At 37.9% G+C, this 19,413-nt stretch overlaps 1 protein-coding gene across 1 annotated transcript; it reads right to left on the bottom strand.

Annotated features, from left to right (window-relative positions):
* Positions 1-444: 444 nt before the first annotated feature.
* On the bottom strand, positions 445-19,230 carry ca10b (carbonic anhydrase Xb). Its single transcript, XM_043229520.1, has 9 exons — positions 18,789-19,230; positions 16,513-16,587; positions 10,531-10,673; positions 7,518-7,703; positions 5,726-5,821; positions 2,483-2,555; positions 1,837-1,991; positions 1,153-1,324; positions 445-945 (listed from the first exon to the last, which is right to left on the bottom strand). Exons 1-9 carry the CDS (start codon positions 18,844-18,846, stop codon positions 923-925), a joined length of 981 nt encoding a protein of 326 aa, XP_043085455.1. The 5' UTR covers positions 18,847-19,230; the 3' UTR covers positions 445-922.
* Positions 19,231-19,413: the final 183 nt, after the last annotated feature.

The following is a 19,413-nucleotide window of genomic DNA, read 5'->3' as shown; positions in this document are numbered from 1 at the left end:
TATAACTGTTAGTGCATTATTTTATTAAATATGCTTCATCAGAATATATATAAAAAAAATATGACATAGAATGATAACCATTCAACTATAAGAAATGAGGCATTTGAAAAATGCTGTATTTATTTAAATGCTTATTATTTTGTTAGATCCAACAAAAAAATAGCAGTTTTTGATGCTAAATCTGACCAGATTTGTCTGTTTTCTCTAACACACACTCTATTACACATTCACCACCCTATAAATATTCATATCATAAATCCATTATATAATTCAACTGAAAGCTTGAGCACCGTATCAACATTTTTATCAAATTATTCAACAGACTGAATTATTCATGAATTTTATTGACAAGCCACTGGCATCAACTTGATACCCACATCTACGTGATGCCCATGATTCAAAAACGTAATTAAAAAAAAAAAAAAAGTAGAGAGAAATTCACCATGACCACTTCAAAGATTTATTGGGCAGATATCACTCAATTAATTTAGCACTGTAAACACTTACGTAGAGAAGGCAACATGCTTCGAATAGTCCAAGATATAGGCTTGAAATCCTTTCGTTTGCCTCGTGTCAAAGTAAAGTTTAAATCCCTGTGCGTAGAGCAAAGGTGGATTTCCATTCGCTGCAACAAGGCTTGATTGCACCTGCTGTTCAGATGCAAAGAATGAGAGCAGACGCTACCTCAAGAGCCAGGGTCACTGAGAACCAGTCCTGTCTGACTGAATACTCTAAGCAACTGCTTTCAATGTCTTGGACATACATTGTTATAAACATATAAACAAGTATAAAAGTAATTATATATTTTTTTTTTAATTATTATTATTGAAGAGTCCTCTGTTGAGACGTTTTCTTCATGGACTGTCGGCCATATTCTTCAGTCGCTCCCAGATTGTTGTAGTAACTAATTCAAGTCAAGCTGTTATTTCAGAAGCCATTCATTCACTGAAAATAGAAGCAGAGAACGTGCTGTCAGATAACTTTCTTTGTGAAGCACAAGACTTGCTCATTAAGACAAATGTGTAATTTCCATCTGTTTCAAGAGCAATAATGGTGAGTGTCTAATTAGCTTTATTGCGCACAGCATGCATGCGGCAGTGTGTTTGTGACACAAAGCTTGCATCTGTTACTGACGGGAAGTGCGACACGGACCTCTGTACTGGGGCCTCAGCACGCGGTTGTTAGGGCAGTCCCGTCTCTGACTGAAGTTGATGTTGGTGCGGATGCAGCGCTGGTGCAGTGGCTGCGTCGGCCGCATGTTGTCACCCATACTGAGGAAGATCTGGGAGGGCTGGTTTTGGCTGAGGAGACGAAGGGACTGCATCTGAAATCAAGACACAATTATTTTTTATAGCGCTTTATTACCATGCGAATTGTGTCAAAGCCGCTTTAAACGGGGATGTAGTGTGTCTGAGATACACTATTGTGTTGGCTGCAGCAGAGTCAGATTGTGCAGAGGACTCGTCTGCTTCCAGTGGATCTATAATAATAATAATAATAATACTGGTAATAGTAATAGAATAGTCTCTGCCTGCTCTGTGTGTGTGTGTGTGTGTGTGTGTTCCTGGCATTACTAGTATTTCGTCTCCGCACCCCTTTGTCTCTGACATACTATAGAGGATCGTGATAATATCATATCATATATAATAGTACAACTTCAAAAATAATATTTTTCACTCATTCACTTTGCATTAACACTCAACACTCAATAATGTTTGCATTAAACCTATCATGTGAATGGAGTAATGACTGCTGAAAAATCAGCTTTGCCATCACAGGAGTGTAATAAACGAAAACAGCTCTTTGTAAGATTTGAAAGGGATTTCAGCATTTCACCTCGATCTGCGAGATGTAAATTGGCTTATTCATTAAAATCCAGGTTGCTGTCTCAAGGCACGGTGGAATAGTTATCGACCCTTCATATGTGATAAAACGGGAGGTTTCGGGATACAGTTCCTCAATATCGAGCCCCATCAGTAAGTATGCATCATCTGAAAAGACACGAAACAGTCAATGGGATGAGGTGAATCTCACGCTCGCTTACAATAAAAAAACAGCTTTCATCGCTATAAGCTGTCGACATTCCATACATTTATGATGTTTTGATCACTAATACTATTTTTTTTTTGTTCTGATGGCAAAGCTGAGAGAAATTAAACATCACTTCTTATCCAGGACCACCAGGTGGTAATACAAAGCCAAGTTTGTTTTCCCTGTCTTTTTTCATTAAGAGTTATGAAGGCCTTGCAGAAGCAATATTTCACTCTCCGACCGTGGAAACCACTTGACATACAGAGTGGTTTTCAATCGAATGTAATTTAATGTTAACAATATTAATACAGATTCAATTTAACGTTACTAAAAAAAAGTATGGAATTCATTTAACGCCAAGAAAAGCAACTTTTAAAAATGAATGAGTTTGAAAGAGAGCTCCCAGGGCCACTGATATTAACAAAGACATGGGTATTTTGCAGACACTTACGTTTATAGGTAATCCTCGTAATGGTCTCTCTGTTCAGCATGCGGTTTAGAAATGCATTTGTAGGCTCTGAAATCTGAACAGTCAAATTTGAAAGAAAACATTACTTAAAGCCTGACATCTGCAGCTTTTCTGATGAAAAAGCAGAGTTTCATAAAACACGTTTTTGTTGAAAGCATTAATCACAAATGACACGACCGTTAACTTACTGCTGAGATATTTCATTACGGCTTCACCATATCACAAGCATAATCAATAATAGTCTAGTAGAATTTATTCTAGGGGCATCTGGACGTGTTTTTTTTTCGCATGTACTGAAGATGAATGGCTTTCATCCATGTGCCTTCATTAGTAGCAGAATGCTGGAGATTCCCCGTCAACACGATCACCGCGATCCGGATGAAAGTGAACAGGGGGCTGCAATACGGCAACACCTTCATCTGAACTGTGGCAGTTCTGCCCCAATTTACACAGCAGTCACGATTCACAGAGTCAGGGAGGCGACTCACGCTGAGACCTGCGAGTCTGTTCGTGCCATGCTGTGTGACGAGGTTAAATGCCAAGGAATCTCCACCATTATCGCACTTTAGTGGTTAATTAAAAAAAAAAATTCAAGACAAAACTCGGTTTGCGGTTTTTCTAAAGCGAATTCATTCAAATTTTCGATAACATTATTTTAAGGTGTCTTTGTTACACGTTACATATACTTTATAATTACAATACATTATACATAATTACACGAAACGTAGTATAAGCCAAACCCTGTTCCTAACCATATATTAAATACATGTAGTTGATTAATATTACTCAATACTTAAATGTATAATTAAGCTGTAGAGTACAATAAAGTGTCAGCAAATTTAAGACATATTTAAAAAATAAAAAAAGCGATTGAAAATAAAAAAAATAATTGATATACCTTATAAAAGTACATTAAATGTCCTGAACTCTCAGAAACACAAGCAATTCCAGAGCAGCATTTTATTTTTAGCTCTAATAGGCCTGCTCTGAAAAAATGGATTAGTGGTTCATTCAATCTCATTCTTGCCTTTCCCAGCATGCACTGGGGCATGAATAATTAATACGGATTGACCATTTGCCAGATTTATTTACATTGTCGTTAGCCATCATGTGTGTGCAAAGTTCAAGGCATCAAGACCTCTGCATTACCTTTAATTATCTCACAAAAATATTGAACAATTTATGCAATAATTTAAACATATTTCATAGAGCTTTTTTTAAGGTAGAACTATTTTATTTTTAAGAATTAACGTAGGAATTAGGAACATTAAGTACATCTTGGGTCTTTTTTTCCACACCTATAAGCACAGAATGCACACACAATAAGATATTGCAATATTGATGATTAACAATGAAGATATGAATTTAAATAAAACAATACAAATCTTTTTGTGGTTATATTGCATTCTGGCTGTCATTAAAAATTTCTCTGGTCTGGAATGCACATTTTTGCCCAAGAGAGTCTTCTCAGAAATGTATTTTATTCATTTTGCACCCATCAAAAATATGACTCTTGTTTGTCATTGGGTAAACTTTGTTTTAAATCATTTAGATTCATATAAATAATTTAAATGTTATGAGGAATTGCTTAAAAAGGAATTGTTTGTTTCCTTCAAGAAACATGAGCAGCATTGATGCATAATGAATGTAGATGATATGAAACAACTGATGCAGAATACTGCAGTCCTTTTTGTGTGTGTATTACCCGTCATTAAAGTATCTAGATTTTTAGAACGGAGGAAAAACCGAACAAAAACATAGGAATCAATTCTATTAGTTTATAACATAATATGTTTCGAGTTTTTAATTATGGATTGTAAGATTGCTTATATATATATATATATATATATATATATATATATATATATATATATATATATATATATATATATATATGTGTGTGTGTGTGTTTCTGTGAGAAACAATGCTGTAAACATAGAATACTTTCAGAAATCTAAATAATTATTGTTTTATTTTAAAAAAATGCAAAGTGAGCGAACAAAAGACAAATTCAGTTTCATTTCATGGAAAGATTAAGCACAGCAAAGAGACACAAGGTAGTTATACTGCATAAACAAGGTCTCTCCCAGACAAAGATTTCCAAGCAGACTGGGGTTTCAAGATGTACTGTTCAAGCTCTTTTGAAGAAGCACAAAGAAACGGACAACGTTGAGGATCGTAGATGCAGTGGTCGGCCAATGAAACTTAGTGCAGCAGATGAAAAACACATTAAGCTTATTACCCTTTGAAACTGGAAGATGTCCAGCAGTGCCATCAGCTCAGAACTGATAGAAACCAGTGGGACCCAGGTATACCCATCTACTGTCCGAAGGAGTCTGGCCAGAAGTGGTCTTCATGGAAGAATTGTATGTGGGAACAAGGCCAAGCGACTCAAGTATGCACGAAAACATAGGAACTGGGGTGCAGAAAAATGGCAGCAGGTGCTCTGGACTGATGCGTCAAAGTATGAAATATCTGGCTGGAGCAGAAGGCAGTTTGTTCGTCGAAGGGCTAGAGAGTGGTACAATTATGAGTGTCTGCAGGCAACAGTGAAGCATGATGGAGGTTCCTTAAATGTTTGGGGCTGCATTTCTGCAAATGGAGTTTGGATTTGGTCAGGATTAATGGTGTTCTCAATGCTGAGAAATACAGGCAGATATTTATCCATCACGCAATACCATCAGGGAGGCGTATGATTGGCCCAAAATTTATTCTGTAAGAGTACAATGACCCCAAACACACAGCCAAAGTCATTAAGAACTATCTTCAGCGTAAAGAAGAACAAGAAGTACTGGAGCGGATGGCACGGCCCTCACAGAGCCCTGATCTCAACATCATCGAGTGTGTCTGGGATTACATGAAGAACCAGAAGGATCTGAGAAAGCCTACATCAACAGAACATCTGTGGTTAATCCTCCAAAGATGTTTGAAACAACCTACCAGCCGAGTTCCTTCAAAAACTATGTGCAAGTGTACCCAGAAGAATTGCTGCTGTTTTGAAGGCAAAGGATGGTCAAAATATTGATTTGATATATATTTCTCTTTTGTTCATTTAATGCATTTTGTTCATTTATGAAAATAAATGTTTAACATTTCTATTTTTTTTTAAATATAAATACATAATAATAATTTTTTTTTAGATATATATAATGCGTGTGTGTGTGCAATTTAAGGCTAATTAACAAATGATTGTTGTATAAATTTGTAGAAGTTGAGATTACTAACCTTCATGAAGATAGAAACAACTGCTATTCCATTAGGACTCCGGACGGCATCACTGTAATTTAAATACAAATCCTGATTATAATGGATGAGCTGCACCTGTGAAAAGAAAAAAAGAAGTGTGACTTCCAGTAGGAAATAAAACACCCTGGATAACAAACACCTGCTAAGTGTGAAAAGGGGCCAAAACATTGTGATTGTATATCTGGCAGCCATATACTTTGGTAAAAAAAAAAAAAAAAAAAAAAAAGCATAATGCATTAAACATGCCCATGCATTATATGTATATGACTGCATATAACCCCATTAACTACCATTGTGTCTGCTTGTAATCTCGTGCGACACAGTAATGAGGGTCAGTACATTAATCCGTATAAATATTTTGCTGTATGTCGGGTATAAATTGATAATGAATTGTTAATGGGAACATTACGAAGCTCCTCAATGCTCCTCCATCCTGCTTTATCGTTCTTTCAGTGCAGCTCAATGAAAGCAGAGAGATGGAAGCCAGGAAAGCTGCTGCTTAATTTTCAGTGGCTCAAAATTGCATTGGAACTCATTAGAAAATATGCTTCAGTCATCAGTTATAATGAGCTTGCTTGTCAGCTTCAAAATGAAGTTGTTGGAAAGCTGCTACCCATATAACCTCATTTGGATTAGGAAAATGAAGTGAAGCTGCTGACTTCAGTGAAATCAGAGGTGAGGTGAGGATCAGAGAGGGCTGCACATCTTTACCCCACAAAAAGGTAAAGTGTAAACTCATTAAAATGATTTGATATTTCTGTAGCAGACGGGTGGTCTTGACAAGCTGGCTCTTCTTGTACATTAAAAATCATTTGCTCTGTTTCAGTACGAGAGTCAACGATGAGAGTCTCAACAGCAGAGAACAGAATATTTAGATTACATTTTGATTTCTTATAGAGAAAAAAAAAAACATTGGTATAAACGCACACGCATACGCATACAGTTCTTTACACTTTTAAAGAAGTCTCTTATGCTCTCCACGGCTGTTGGCTCCTTAACAGTTTTGTGGAATTTGAATTTTGGACAATTTTATGCATCTTTGTCAAATAAAAGAATAAAAAAACTTACTAACCTAAAATTTGTGTATAAAAACAATAATAGTAACATTGCTATAATTTCATTCCTTAATATATATATAACCTGGATAGCTGAATTAACTAGGCTCCGCAAAAGCATTAAGAAGCACCTGTGTGATGGATGGGTTTTTTTTCCTGACTATAAAAATGCACATTTCCAGCACAAGACCAATTTATATCCGACTGTGCAATCTGGAAGATGACCCATTGCTTTACGGTTTTTATTTAGTCACTTCTTAAAGCACAATCACGTCTTAAGATAGGAATTTCCATAATCCTGACTTTGGCCTTTAATCCTGAATAAAAAGATTTTATTATGGCGAACTCAGTGACACTGTACAATGCACACATTTTGTGGGAAATCACAAATTTATCACTCCAGTGTAAGTCGCAACAGTTGACTTGAGATTGGAATATTTCTCTCTGATCTGCTCAAATAAGATCTCATTGTGGTCTTTGTTTAACTCTATTTCATGTTGAAACCAAAGAAAATGGTTTCAGGGAAGTATTTTTTTTGTCTTTCCTCTCGTGCAAAACTGATGCGATAAAAGGCACCAACTTCAAAATTTTGCCTATTTCATTAACTTCAGTGCCAGCACTTCAAGGGTTTGTCGGCCTATCCAGGCCTTTGAAGGAAGACAGGTTTAATTGAATCCCACAGAAGTGATGCATTTCCAGACTCTATGTTGCCTCACCTCTCCAGGGAAGGCCTGGCCGTTGAGCAGGTGCTCGGAGCCCCGACTGTCCTCGGCGCCAAAGTGAAGCCGAATCTCTTCCAGCCTGTAGCTGTAGCTCAGTGGCCCTCCAGAGATGTTCACCAGGTGTGACTTGTCTGGGCGCAGGGACACATGGCGGCCCGTGTTATACATTGTTCCACTGACCTGAAAAACAAACCTACTCTGTAAACAAGCTGGAAATAACGCAGTTTGTTTTACAAGAAAAGAAAAAAAGTTTCAAAGTAAACCTTACGCCGAATTATCTTACAGATCAAATGTTTTCTGCGATTCTCGTTTCTGACCTTTCTTGATAAAATCGTATTTCGTTTAGTCCTGTGTTTACAGCGAGTACATTTGGGAGGACAAAGGTGAAGCAGTTTTCACCTGGATAGGCTAAAAGGCATTATACGCGCTGTTGGACGTTGTGCCTCTTGCACAGGAAATTCCTGGAAAAACAGGCACGAATATAATAGACTCTTTGATTCTGATAGGCTGAGGTTTTTCTAGGCAAACGTGGTTATCAGGTGCAACTGCTGAGATAGGATTATGAAGTAAAAGCATCGAAGCTAAAAAAACAAGAATCTATAAATGGAAAACAACACCTGGAATGCTTTGTCTTCACTTTGTGATAACTTTGCTGCTTAGGATTTCTAATTGAGACCAGAAAGTGTCTTATTAAGGCACCCCAGTGATCAGAACATCTTTGTAAACAGCTGTGAGAGCGCTCAAGACTCTATTCTAACGGGAGATTTCAAATTAGCTGAATATAGTTGGCTCATTTGTGATCTGGAGACAGTTTAAGAACTGCTGATCCCTCAGGAACATGAGAATGAGCAATACATTTAGCCTGACGTCTCATCTGGATGAATTCTTAGCAAGAGGTAATTAAGATCACTTTGAACTGTAGCCCTGAAATAATTCAGAATAAAAATGGCAACTTAAGCTGAACTACAGTACAAGGGGTGACACTCATTATTCACAGCATTAATCAGAACTGTTCACCAAAAGTCAAAGAGACTACAGAAGCCTATTTCCACCTCAAAAAAAAAGAGAAAGGAAAATGTGACTGTGATTTTATGTCACACGTACTGTCAGAAAAATAAAAAAGTGCATAAATTATACGTTAAGTACAATTAGTACCCTCACTAATTGCAGTACCCTCAAAGGGATGCCTTTGTAACATATTTAAGGGTGCATATTGGTGCCTTAAAGTAGTAATAAGTACTCTTACTGTATTATGCACCCTTTAGGGGTAAAGAGAGTGGAAAGCTGTCCCTTTGAGTGTGTTGCCCTAAAGACAAGCTGTTATACCCCATAATGGCACAATCTCTTTATCTCTTTTAAATGACAATTTCATATCTCACCAGTGTCATTTTTGTAGCACTTCAAATCAAATATAATTGTATAAACATTTATTAAGTACATAAAAATATTTGAAATGGGTTTTTTTGTATGATCAGATTATCGTGCGTTTTGCCATTTTTATCATTTTGTTGTTTTAATGTGTCTATTTTTTATTTATTTCAAAAAAACACTTCAGCTTAAACTTACTTTTTTGAGCTGGAAAGGAAACATTTCTAATTCGAACATTTTTATTTTATTTCATCGCACAAAAACTTTCTTTAACACCTCAGTACAATAAAACACTGTATCTCACCGCCCCGACTCACAACTGCAACTCACTATGTCACTTTATTTCATTTTTTGACCTATACCTCGCGTTCCCTGAGCTCGAGAGATATGAGCAAGAACAAGCAAATCCGATACTCGAATGCATAAATGAATGCTTGCAAGTCACATATATAGCTAGTCCATCTAAAAGAGACCATAAACTTTTCCATTACAGCCTCGAGTTTCCATGCATAAATTCCATTATTTAACAGCCCTCCGGTAAGCAATGCCACCAACCAAACAAACGGACTTGAATTCATGAAGAACATTTAGGTCTCCAATGGAATTTTCTCTAGGAATAACATGCAACTCCCCACATAGAAAGCACAGTCATAACAAGCTCAAAGGAGCATTGCATACATAAATGTAATTGGGTCTCCCGAAAATAAGAGCAGAAAAACCTCCAGAGGAAAACAGCAGTACACTTTTATTTCAAGCTCCTGACTAAGTCTAGGGTAGTACTAATGTATTATTGAGCGAAGATGAACTACGCTATATCATCCATAACCACAACCTCTTGGAGCTTCACTGGAGAATTCTTCACTGACAGCCCCTGTCAGCACAGATGGTGAGCCTGCCTAATCTCCCCCAGCAGATGCACAGCAGCATTAATCATAAAACAGGATGTTAAATGAGGAATTAACTCCTTCCTTTCCCTCCCGCTCTGTGGAATAAATCCCCCTTAGTGCTCAAGATCTGTATGACAACAACCGCCTGAATCCCTTCAGAGGTCAGAGCGATATCTGATGTACCTCAACCATCGATAACCAAACACTGGATTTGCGTTTGGCAAATGAGTTCAGTCACACTAATCTGCCGACTGACTGCAGGTGCACCTTATTGAAAGCAAATGGCAAGCAATTTTGCATGCTGGAGAGAATTAGCGATCTCATTACAGCAGCGTTGTAACAAACTAACAGTCGTGGAGCATTAGCCATCTTCAAAGGCTTAATTTGGAAAGCTTCACTGTTGTTTCTTGGCAAAAAATAATTGAGGAGTCGCTTCATTGGCCAACAGAGATGTATAAGAAAGTCATCCAATGAATTAAGACTCAGCAACAAACCAAAGAAGTAAATACAGTATGTGATTAGGTTTTACAAATGGATTGTTAAGCTGGGGTTATGCCGTGTGACCTGATCTTGTCAAAATGCTAGTGAATTATGGGACAGTGGGCTGAAGTGAATTATGTGCAGTTCCAATAACATGTCCAAAATAGCTATTTTATGAGCTAAAACAGATATTATTAGAAAGGATTATGATGCAACAGTCAATCATATGCTGTGATATTTTAAGAAAGAGCTTTATCCTTTCCAGTACTTACCTTACGTTGCCCTGCATTGAGCCGTAGCGGATTGAGGAAAGGGTCGAAAATCATTCGACTGGTTTCGATGTTGACTGGCGACTGTCTCTTCCCAATCGCGCACAGGTTCCAAGCAGTGTTCACTAGTCCCCAGAAAGATGGCACTAACAAAACAGAAACACAAAAGTGAAGTTCAGAGCATTAGCTTTAATTTTCAGCTGCAGACTGCAGCATTTGTCGTTTTGTAATGGGTCATGATCTGATTGGAGAGGGATATGTTTGGGATTATCTCAAATTGCTCATCCCAAATTTCCTCCATAAGCCCCAACCATGGTGTGATGTTATTTTTGAGTTCGGATCTGGTGGTTGATATCCTTTGAGACAACCTTTTGACTAGCAATCAATTTTAACACTTAATTACCAGACGCGGTACCGCTTCTCTTTTGAAAACGAGGTCATTATCGTGCATCCAAATGAAAGAACTGCATGTTAATGCGATTTGCTTCGCAAAAACAAACTCACGAAAAAAAAAAACAAAACAAGACGAAACAGATGGAATTAGTCACATTAGCCACACAGCCAAAGGACATACTTGACCTTATATGATTAATTTATTCTCTGAGATGTTTCACAGTCCTAGAACAGTAAACAACTTTATAGCTTATTGGAATGACTTATATTAGTGTGCACTGAACCTCAAACTTCATTTATCATGTTTAAAATCAGCATGACAGGTTAAGGAGAATCGCCAGCACCTGTGCTTAAAATAAGATCTCTGTCATCATTTACTCACCCTTATGTCGTTCTAAACCGTTCTTTATTTTGTGAGACACTGAATGTTTTGTAAAATGTTGGAAGACGAACAATGTTGGAGGCCATTAAATTCAATTGTTTCGACAGGAACAAGCAAACAAAAGACATTTCTCAAAATATCTTCCACAGAAGGATCAGTCATGCAAGGTTTGGAGCAACATGATAGTGAGTAAATACAATGAGTAAAACAAATTAACAGGAACATCTAGCGTGAGTGACGGGAGAGTGACGTGAAAGCAGATGATATTGTGACCCCGACTTCCACAGCGGCCACGTCATCCTCATTAGATCAACAATAGCTTGGGCGCTTCAATGTAAAGAGTATCACCTTTAGTCCCCATAGGCTGAGATTATAAACAGATTTATTCAGCATGTACGAGTGATCCCCTGGCCTGATTCTCCTCTCATCATGTCCAGCTCAGTGGGAGTGAAACCGGACCGGGCTACGTGATGTGTTGCCGTATTAAATTAGAAAGAGCGAAAACACATTAGATACAAAGATTATGCTATGCGAGACAGCTGTGGTACAACACAAGCTCCTTTTCCTTCGAATGCATGAAAGCTATTTACGCTGTATTTGTATATATTTTCAGCATCTCTTTGTACAGTGACCTAAATAAATGATTGTTTCCAAACCCGTGTTCTAACTAAAGGTGTAATCCTGCTTTTGTCTGGCATCCTAACAGCTACTGAGCTCATTACGCCGAGTCGGTTTTTATTTTTTCACTTCTTAAATGTCTCTCTAGGTGCTTTCTTAAATGTCAAGGACAGACAGAATATGCAACTGCTTATAAAACTGAGGGAGGAACACATTTGTGCTTATTTAGAAGTAGGCTCAGACTATAATTCAAAATGTGAGATATCAAAAAAGTATACTCTTGAATAAGATAAAAACAAAAACTGTAACTGTAACCATATGTCAGGGTGTTTTTTGTACCAAAAGCATGAAAACAAAATGTAATGATTCCACCCTCTCTGATATTAAAATCCTGGGAGATTTGATGATGGACACCAACAGTATTTCTGATACCATACTTCCAGTATTCTTCCATACAAACTGTGATATAGCAAATACTTTCTGGCTTATTTCTATTAACGGCAAATAACAATTACTGATAATATAACAACTAATTATATTTAATAACCAGAGCTGGGAAGTAACGAAGTACAAAAAAAACGAAGTATTTTCAGTGGATAGATGTACGCATGCATTTGTTGCCGCCGTAAAGAAAAACGCCCCTTTTATCGATTTTTTTTTTTACCTGCTCATCTCACCAAACTTACATACTGCCAGACAGGACATCTGGAGAATGCATAGGAAAAAAATAAAAACCATTCACTATAACGTCGCAGAACGCAAATAAGACAGACAAAAAATAAATAAATAAATAAAAATAAAAAACACACAACAAAAGAAGCCATGAATCCAAAAATAAAAAAACAACAGCAGCCTGAATTTATGTTTGAGGTCCCACTGAGTCTGTTTGTATTTTTAGCTAAACTCATTCTGAATCCACTGTTTAGGTCCGCAGAGCATTTGGAGCTCTGATGTTACCAGTCTGTCCTATCCAGAGTGATATAGTGATTTTGCTGTAGCAATTGATGAGTGGTAGACAGATGGCACCCTCATCCTCAGGGATCTGTGCCAGATTTGGCTTTGGGTTCAATACATTAATGAGAACTCTCTCAAAGTGCTTTTTAGGTATGACAGGGGACAAAGACATCAACCGAACAGCGTACAGTACAACAAGAGGATGAACACTGCTGTTACATCACACCGAAAGTTGCGTAAAGTCTTACATTGGGGAGGCACATTTTAATGCTACAAATATTTACATTTTACACATTCTCTTGGCTTTACAATTTCTGCATCTGAGAGTTTATTCAACGGTGCAGTTTTCCAGATGAAGAGAAAGGAATTAGGAGTGGCTTTGTTTGTTCGGATTTGCTTACGCAATGTTTGTTCATCCCCCGAAGCACAAGTGCTGATGGGAGAGAGCCGAACATATACATTTAAATCACAGTATAATGGTGAACTGCTTCTTCAGCTTCGCTAATAGTAGCACATAAATGCAATCACCTGAAACGTCAAACCAGCACTTAATTATGGCTTATTTTTAAATCTCCGCACTTTACATAGTTGAGGTTTAGAGCGTAGACTCTTCAGGCTCACCATTTATCTTTTTTTTTTTTAGGATTCTTTGATGAATGGAACTTTTTACTGCAAGTTTTGATGAATTGAATCCATCCATGCAGAAACAAACTTGCTGACCCCAAAATACCCTCTGATTTTGTTTGCGAAACATAGCGTGTTGTTTTTAGCGCAAGCGAGACGAGTTATCAACATGAATTTCAAAAGTAGAACATGTCATGTAGCTGCTTCAGCGAAACCCTCAGGAGAACAGAAGAGATGTTCTCTTGCAATTAACAATGTAGAAACTTCCTGCCACAGCTATGTAAGCATATAATGAGTGCATGCCAAAAACAGGACTGAAATATTCATTCATGAATATGCACGCGTTAAAGAAAAGTTCTTCTCTCTCACTGGAGTGAACTGAAGTCCATGACTGAAAATAGCCAATGCGCGTCAATCATGAGACTTTTTCGGAGCATCACATTCAACTGATAAAACAAAATTAGAAAATGATAATGGGTTCTTCCTCCTAAACTTAAATTGGTCTCTTTTTATTGTAAGATATATAAGCTAATTTGTGCGACTGGCATGATCAAAGTGAGTGAGAGTTACATTTTTTTCCCGTTGTAAGTATGATGAATCAATCTTTACAGTTAAAGCTGATGTGCGAATTTTTTCCCCCCAAATGTTAAATACTTTCTCCTATCGCATCTTAATATGCAGAGACAGCTATAAAGAAGCCAATTTGTCAAGCTGATTCTCTAAATTGAAAAGTGTAAACATTGTGTCTCTGCGGTGCTTTCAAAACATTGATTTGTTTAAGCATCCAACCACAAGAACACAACAGCAACAGCGACTAAACCAATGATGTCGGTTCGAGGGCGGGGCCAGAAAACAGGTTTAGAAAACAGACATTCGGTTTTTTGTTACATCTGGTGCTGTGGAAATCCACACTTGACATGCCTCATGATTTACAATAAGTTTAGATTTAACTGTAACTGATATGTTATTTAACAAGGGAAAGCATCACAAGTGCTTCAGGGAAACACTTATGTTTAAAGGATTACTACTAAACTATAGCCTTTAGTGTTCTCGACCCATTTGGACAAGCAAAAGAGCGTTTTTCTTCTAAGGACCGTCTTGAAATGAACCCAGACACGCTCTGCGAAAGGGATGACGTTTGCTATTTGAATGCTTCCTCATCTTCTTTCTTTCACAGTCCTTTTTAAGTCTCAAGGACATTTACACAATATAAATCCAGAGAGTTTTTCTCCATTGCAGAACACTTAATAAAGAGGTAAATTTATGTGCAATACATATATTTATGAGTTGCTATAGGGCCTACTTGATATCCCCTACAACTCAGATTGATGTCCTTGTAAGTAGATCAAGCATCACTTTTTTTTGGAAATAAAGTCCCTTTCTCATGAATAAGTAGAAACTGTATGGATCTGTCCCCTATAGATATAATGTCTATTAAAAGCTTTTAAGTATACTAAAAGGAAATTACCATTACAGTCCTTGTCAGTGTACAAAGACCTCCTTTGCTGGCTACATACATTACACTGACGGACTACATAATGAAGTACTACGAATAAAACTCATAAAGTGTCTCAGACCTCTACTGCAATAGTATGCATTAATCAGTTGAGACCACAAGCTGTAAAAATAGATTAAGCTATAACCAGGCCCACACGGGATCTGCGCCCGCAGAACAAGATATGGAAAGAATTCATTCATCCACCATTCAGTGTTCTGCTCTTGCACGTTCAGTTATTATATATTTTAGCTAATTTGATTTAAAGCTATTCTGCTTAGTTCTACAAGTTTGACGCCAGCAAATCCTATAAAAATGTCGCGCATGACATAGTAACATTTATAGGTTCAGGACATTGGCCTCAAACTCAATTCCTGGAGGACCACAGCTCTGCAGAGTTTAGCTCCAACCCTAATTAAACACACCTGCTGGTTGATGTCTTTAGGATCACTGGAAACTTCCAGGCAGGTGTGATTTGGAGCTGGTTGGAGCTAAACTGTGCAGAGCTGTGGCCCACCAGGAATTTAGTTTGAGACAAAATCGTTTAGGATCAGAAAGATTTTTAAATGTGTATCCTATGCCTATTAAAGATGTATTTATTTAATGTAAAATATAGTAAAAAAAAAAAAAAAAAATAAAAATTAATATATATATATATATATATATATATATATATATATATATATATATATATATATATATATATATATATATATATATATATATATATATATATATATATATATAAATAAATACTGTTGTAATTTAAAATAAATATTTTATATTTTAATATTTTTTTATTAATTGTTTTTCTGGGATTGCTGAAAGCTGAATTTTCAGCATCATTACTCCAGTCTTTAGAGTCATATGATCCTTCAGAAATCATTTTAATATGCGGATTTGCTGAATTTGTGCTGAATAAAAAGTTAAAAATAAATAGATTTTTTTGATAACATTATAAATGTTTTACTGAGCCTTGCTGAAAAAAATGCTAACCGTCTGTCTGGGGAAGTTTTTTATTTATTTTTTTTAATCATTATTTCTGCACACATTTCTGTTTGGTTATGCTATCTATTTGCACACAACAAAAAAAATTTAAAAAAATCGACATATTTCAGCCTTAAAGTTCACCTTTAAAATCTCTATCTTGCTTGCATCGTTTAGCGACCTTAAACGTATCAGGCTAACTAATCTAGTGTTGAAATGTTGGGACTGTAAACTCCCCATTTAAGCTCTAAATTATGATGCAGCATGTGCAAAGTACCATTAAATAACTTCTCGCCCTGATTTGTGTTAAATCATCTCCTTCGCACCGCATACATACATTAAACGTGTGAATCAAACAGAATGAAATATTCATCGGAACCCTGGAGCTTCATGTGCTGTATGTCAACACACAAAGCCTCAGTGAATAACGCATCCAACGCAGCATATCTTGCGCGTCTTAGCAGCATGACTCTTGACAAGACACATTCTGCATACTCTCACACTGTTTTCTTTTCTCTTTTGAAAGGCTTACCTGGTATAAAGCTCCCCTGGACAACATCTTTGTATGCCCACCAACCATCGTGCAGCTTTGATGACACTGGCTGTGCTGCGGGAAAAGAAGAGATTCACACATCACTCACCCACTGCTCTTTGAAAATACAGTCACACCTGTAATAGACCCCAGCTCCCCGTGGAGAGAAGTTTCTGCTGTCAAATGAGAGGATGAAGTTGTCTGCTTCAAGGTACATTTAAAAAAAAAAAGTCTTTCTGAGGCAGAACTCGATGCAACAACAAAAAAACAAAAAAAACAACAAGCAAATTTATAAAGTCAATATTTGCCTAGCACCGCTTAATTGCACGCAAAAAAAGCACATTTGTGTGATGACGACGACAGATGCATCCTGGATGCTCTGCTCTGGGCCTTGTCGGCGGGGAAAGTAGGTCACAGAGGCAGCAGACTCCAGCATTCTGAATTCACTCTGTTATCTCACATCACTATTCCCCTCACCTCTCTCCCTCCGGCTTCAGGCTGCGGCTTGCATCATATCCACTGCCAAGTCAAGCACTCAGGGCTGCTCTTTAATACACCACACCACGGCTCTGCTCTCAAGCCAGGTCGCTTTGATGTGCCCGTCATGAACGGGGCGGAGGATTGGAGCCCAATTTGCTTCCACCCCAATTTATCGACATCTGTATCTGAGATATGAGGAGCGTGTGCACTTGCGCTTATGCGAGTCGTAGGAAGCCGCTATTTCTGGGGATACAAGTCTGCAGTATCTAGAAGCATCGAGAGGCGAGGATTTGCTGTAAGTGCAGGTGCTGAGAATCATACGCCGGGAGATTGGCGAAACGCTGACACTTGAATAGAGCCCCGCTATACCAATATATCCTGTCTGTTGTGTGCGGCTCCCGGTGCGCTCCTCCTGAGCTGAACATAAAAGGGCTTGTATATTATTTTACACCGCACGTTTTTGACACGCATGAATCACTTTGATATTATTGGCTGGAATGAGGAAAATAAACCTCACGCTTTTAACCAGGTATAGCTTCTTCTCTCTCTCTCCCTCTCTCCTCTCAGCCGTCATCCCCTTTGTACTAGCCTGACCTCAGATCACACGTCAACTTCCTTTCAAACATATTACAAGCTTTTCTGTAGAAACCCTTCATGCACACATCCAGCTCTTTGAAGATCTAACTTGTGTTTGTGTTTTAGATGCCCGTCCCCCGGAGAAAGGATGACGTCAAACTCTGGACTGCCAAAACAAACTGGGTACTTCAATAGTGCAGAAGAACAGAAGAGAACCTCACAGATTCTACATGAGCTTTACTCCAAGGCTTATGATTCACTAACAAGCTCTTTACACTGATTTTTTTTCATTTTCACATTTTTCTTAGCAATAAAATAAATTTTTTTGTGATGTTTAATATCACTATGAGATGTTTGCACTCATTGCAGAATGATTACCTGTGAAGAAAACCTTTTAAAAAATTATAGTTTGATAGTTGGTAGTAGATAGTTTGCTGGTATCGCCGTTTCAGACACGTTGGCTGATTTTAAAAGGGGCGGACACTTGTTAACTGAACAGGCTGGTAGATCCTGTGGACCACCCAAAGACCAGCTTAGTCAGGCTGTAAAGCCATCTCAAACCATGCCAAAGACATGCAAAATGTCTTACTCTGGTTTAAGGCAATATTCTTCTAACACCTGGTTATTCTTATCTCAAAACTGGCATGTTTTTTTTTACCAAGCGACACAAGAAAACAACACAGCTATGCAGGAAATAAAATTTATGAGAATCAATTTTTTTTCTCTCCAAATCCCTGCTGTTACATTTAAAATCTTTTCATTTTTGAGATGACCACTCTGCTGCAGAAGGGGAAAAAAACATGAGCTAAACCCAGCCTAAAATAGCCGGCTGGTCCTATCTAGTCTCACAGCCTTGTCAAATGGATCGATTGAGAGTACTTTTTTTTTTTTTGATTGGCCAGACCAGCTAGATCAACAAAAGACCATCTTGGTTAGGCTGGGAGACCACGTTAAGAGCAAAAGCCTGCGTAAACCAGATAAAACTAGTCGGTCAGTAAACAATCAGTTCAGGCAGTGAATATCCAGCATTGTTTTACGAGCACAAGATGAATTAGGCTATCACTTTCAAATGACACATTCAATTTAATATCTGTTTAGCTTTGGATGTTTCTGCATTATGCCAGCATAATGAAAACGCCGCTGCGCGAACAACAGAGCTGTCAGCGGTGAAACATCTTTAGCGTCCTGAGAGAGAGTTTTCATACGTGAACACAGTTTACCTTCTACAAAGACGACATTAATGTTGAGAATCAGAATGAACTCCCAAACGTGCGGCATTCTTCATTTAGTCCATCAGGTAATTAACTTGATAACACTTGGTCAAAGTCTGAAGCGTCATTCCCCGCGAGCGATTCCGTCTCGCGCGCTCCCGTCACTCTCAAATACGAAGAACATCTTCCTCACCCAAAAGACGCGACCCACCGCGCAGATTTACTCTGAAATGTACCGGACCAAAAAACCACTTGACAGTTCACCGCGTAGAAACTTGCGCGTCCAGACGGCGACCTGTCGGCTGGTGCGGCGAAACGCAAATTAGACCAAAGCAACGGCTTTATTTATCCTTGTTTGTGCTCTTAGGTTAGTCGTGGACGGTGTTTGCGGCGTTACCTGACAGAGCGCGCGGATCTGAGGTTTAGCGCGTGCTAATCCCCCTGCAGGCGGGGCTCGCGCTCCCGTGACGCTCGCTTGAGAATGCGGTTAGTTTTGACATCTATTCAAACTCTAATGCAATTACTTTCCTGCTGGTGTGAGGCTTAATAGGATTAGAAATCATCACATTCCTGTTCATTACTTACAAAATTAGTAACACGAGCGCGCATTTAGGACAAAACACGCAATCATTGT

Source organism: Puntigrus tetrazona, chromosome 3, assembly GCF_018831695.1.
Source record: "Puntigrus tetrazona isolate hp1 chromosome 3, ASM1883169v1, whole genome shotgun sequence".
Lineage (NCBI taxonomy): Eukaryota > Metazoa > Chordata > Actinopteri > Cypriniformes > Cyprinidae > Puntigrus > Puntigrus tetrazona.
The sequence above is the reverse complement of the archived record's forward strand: the minus strand, read 5'-3'. Positions and strand labels throughout refer to the sequence as shown.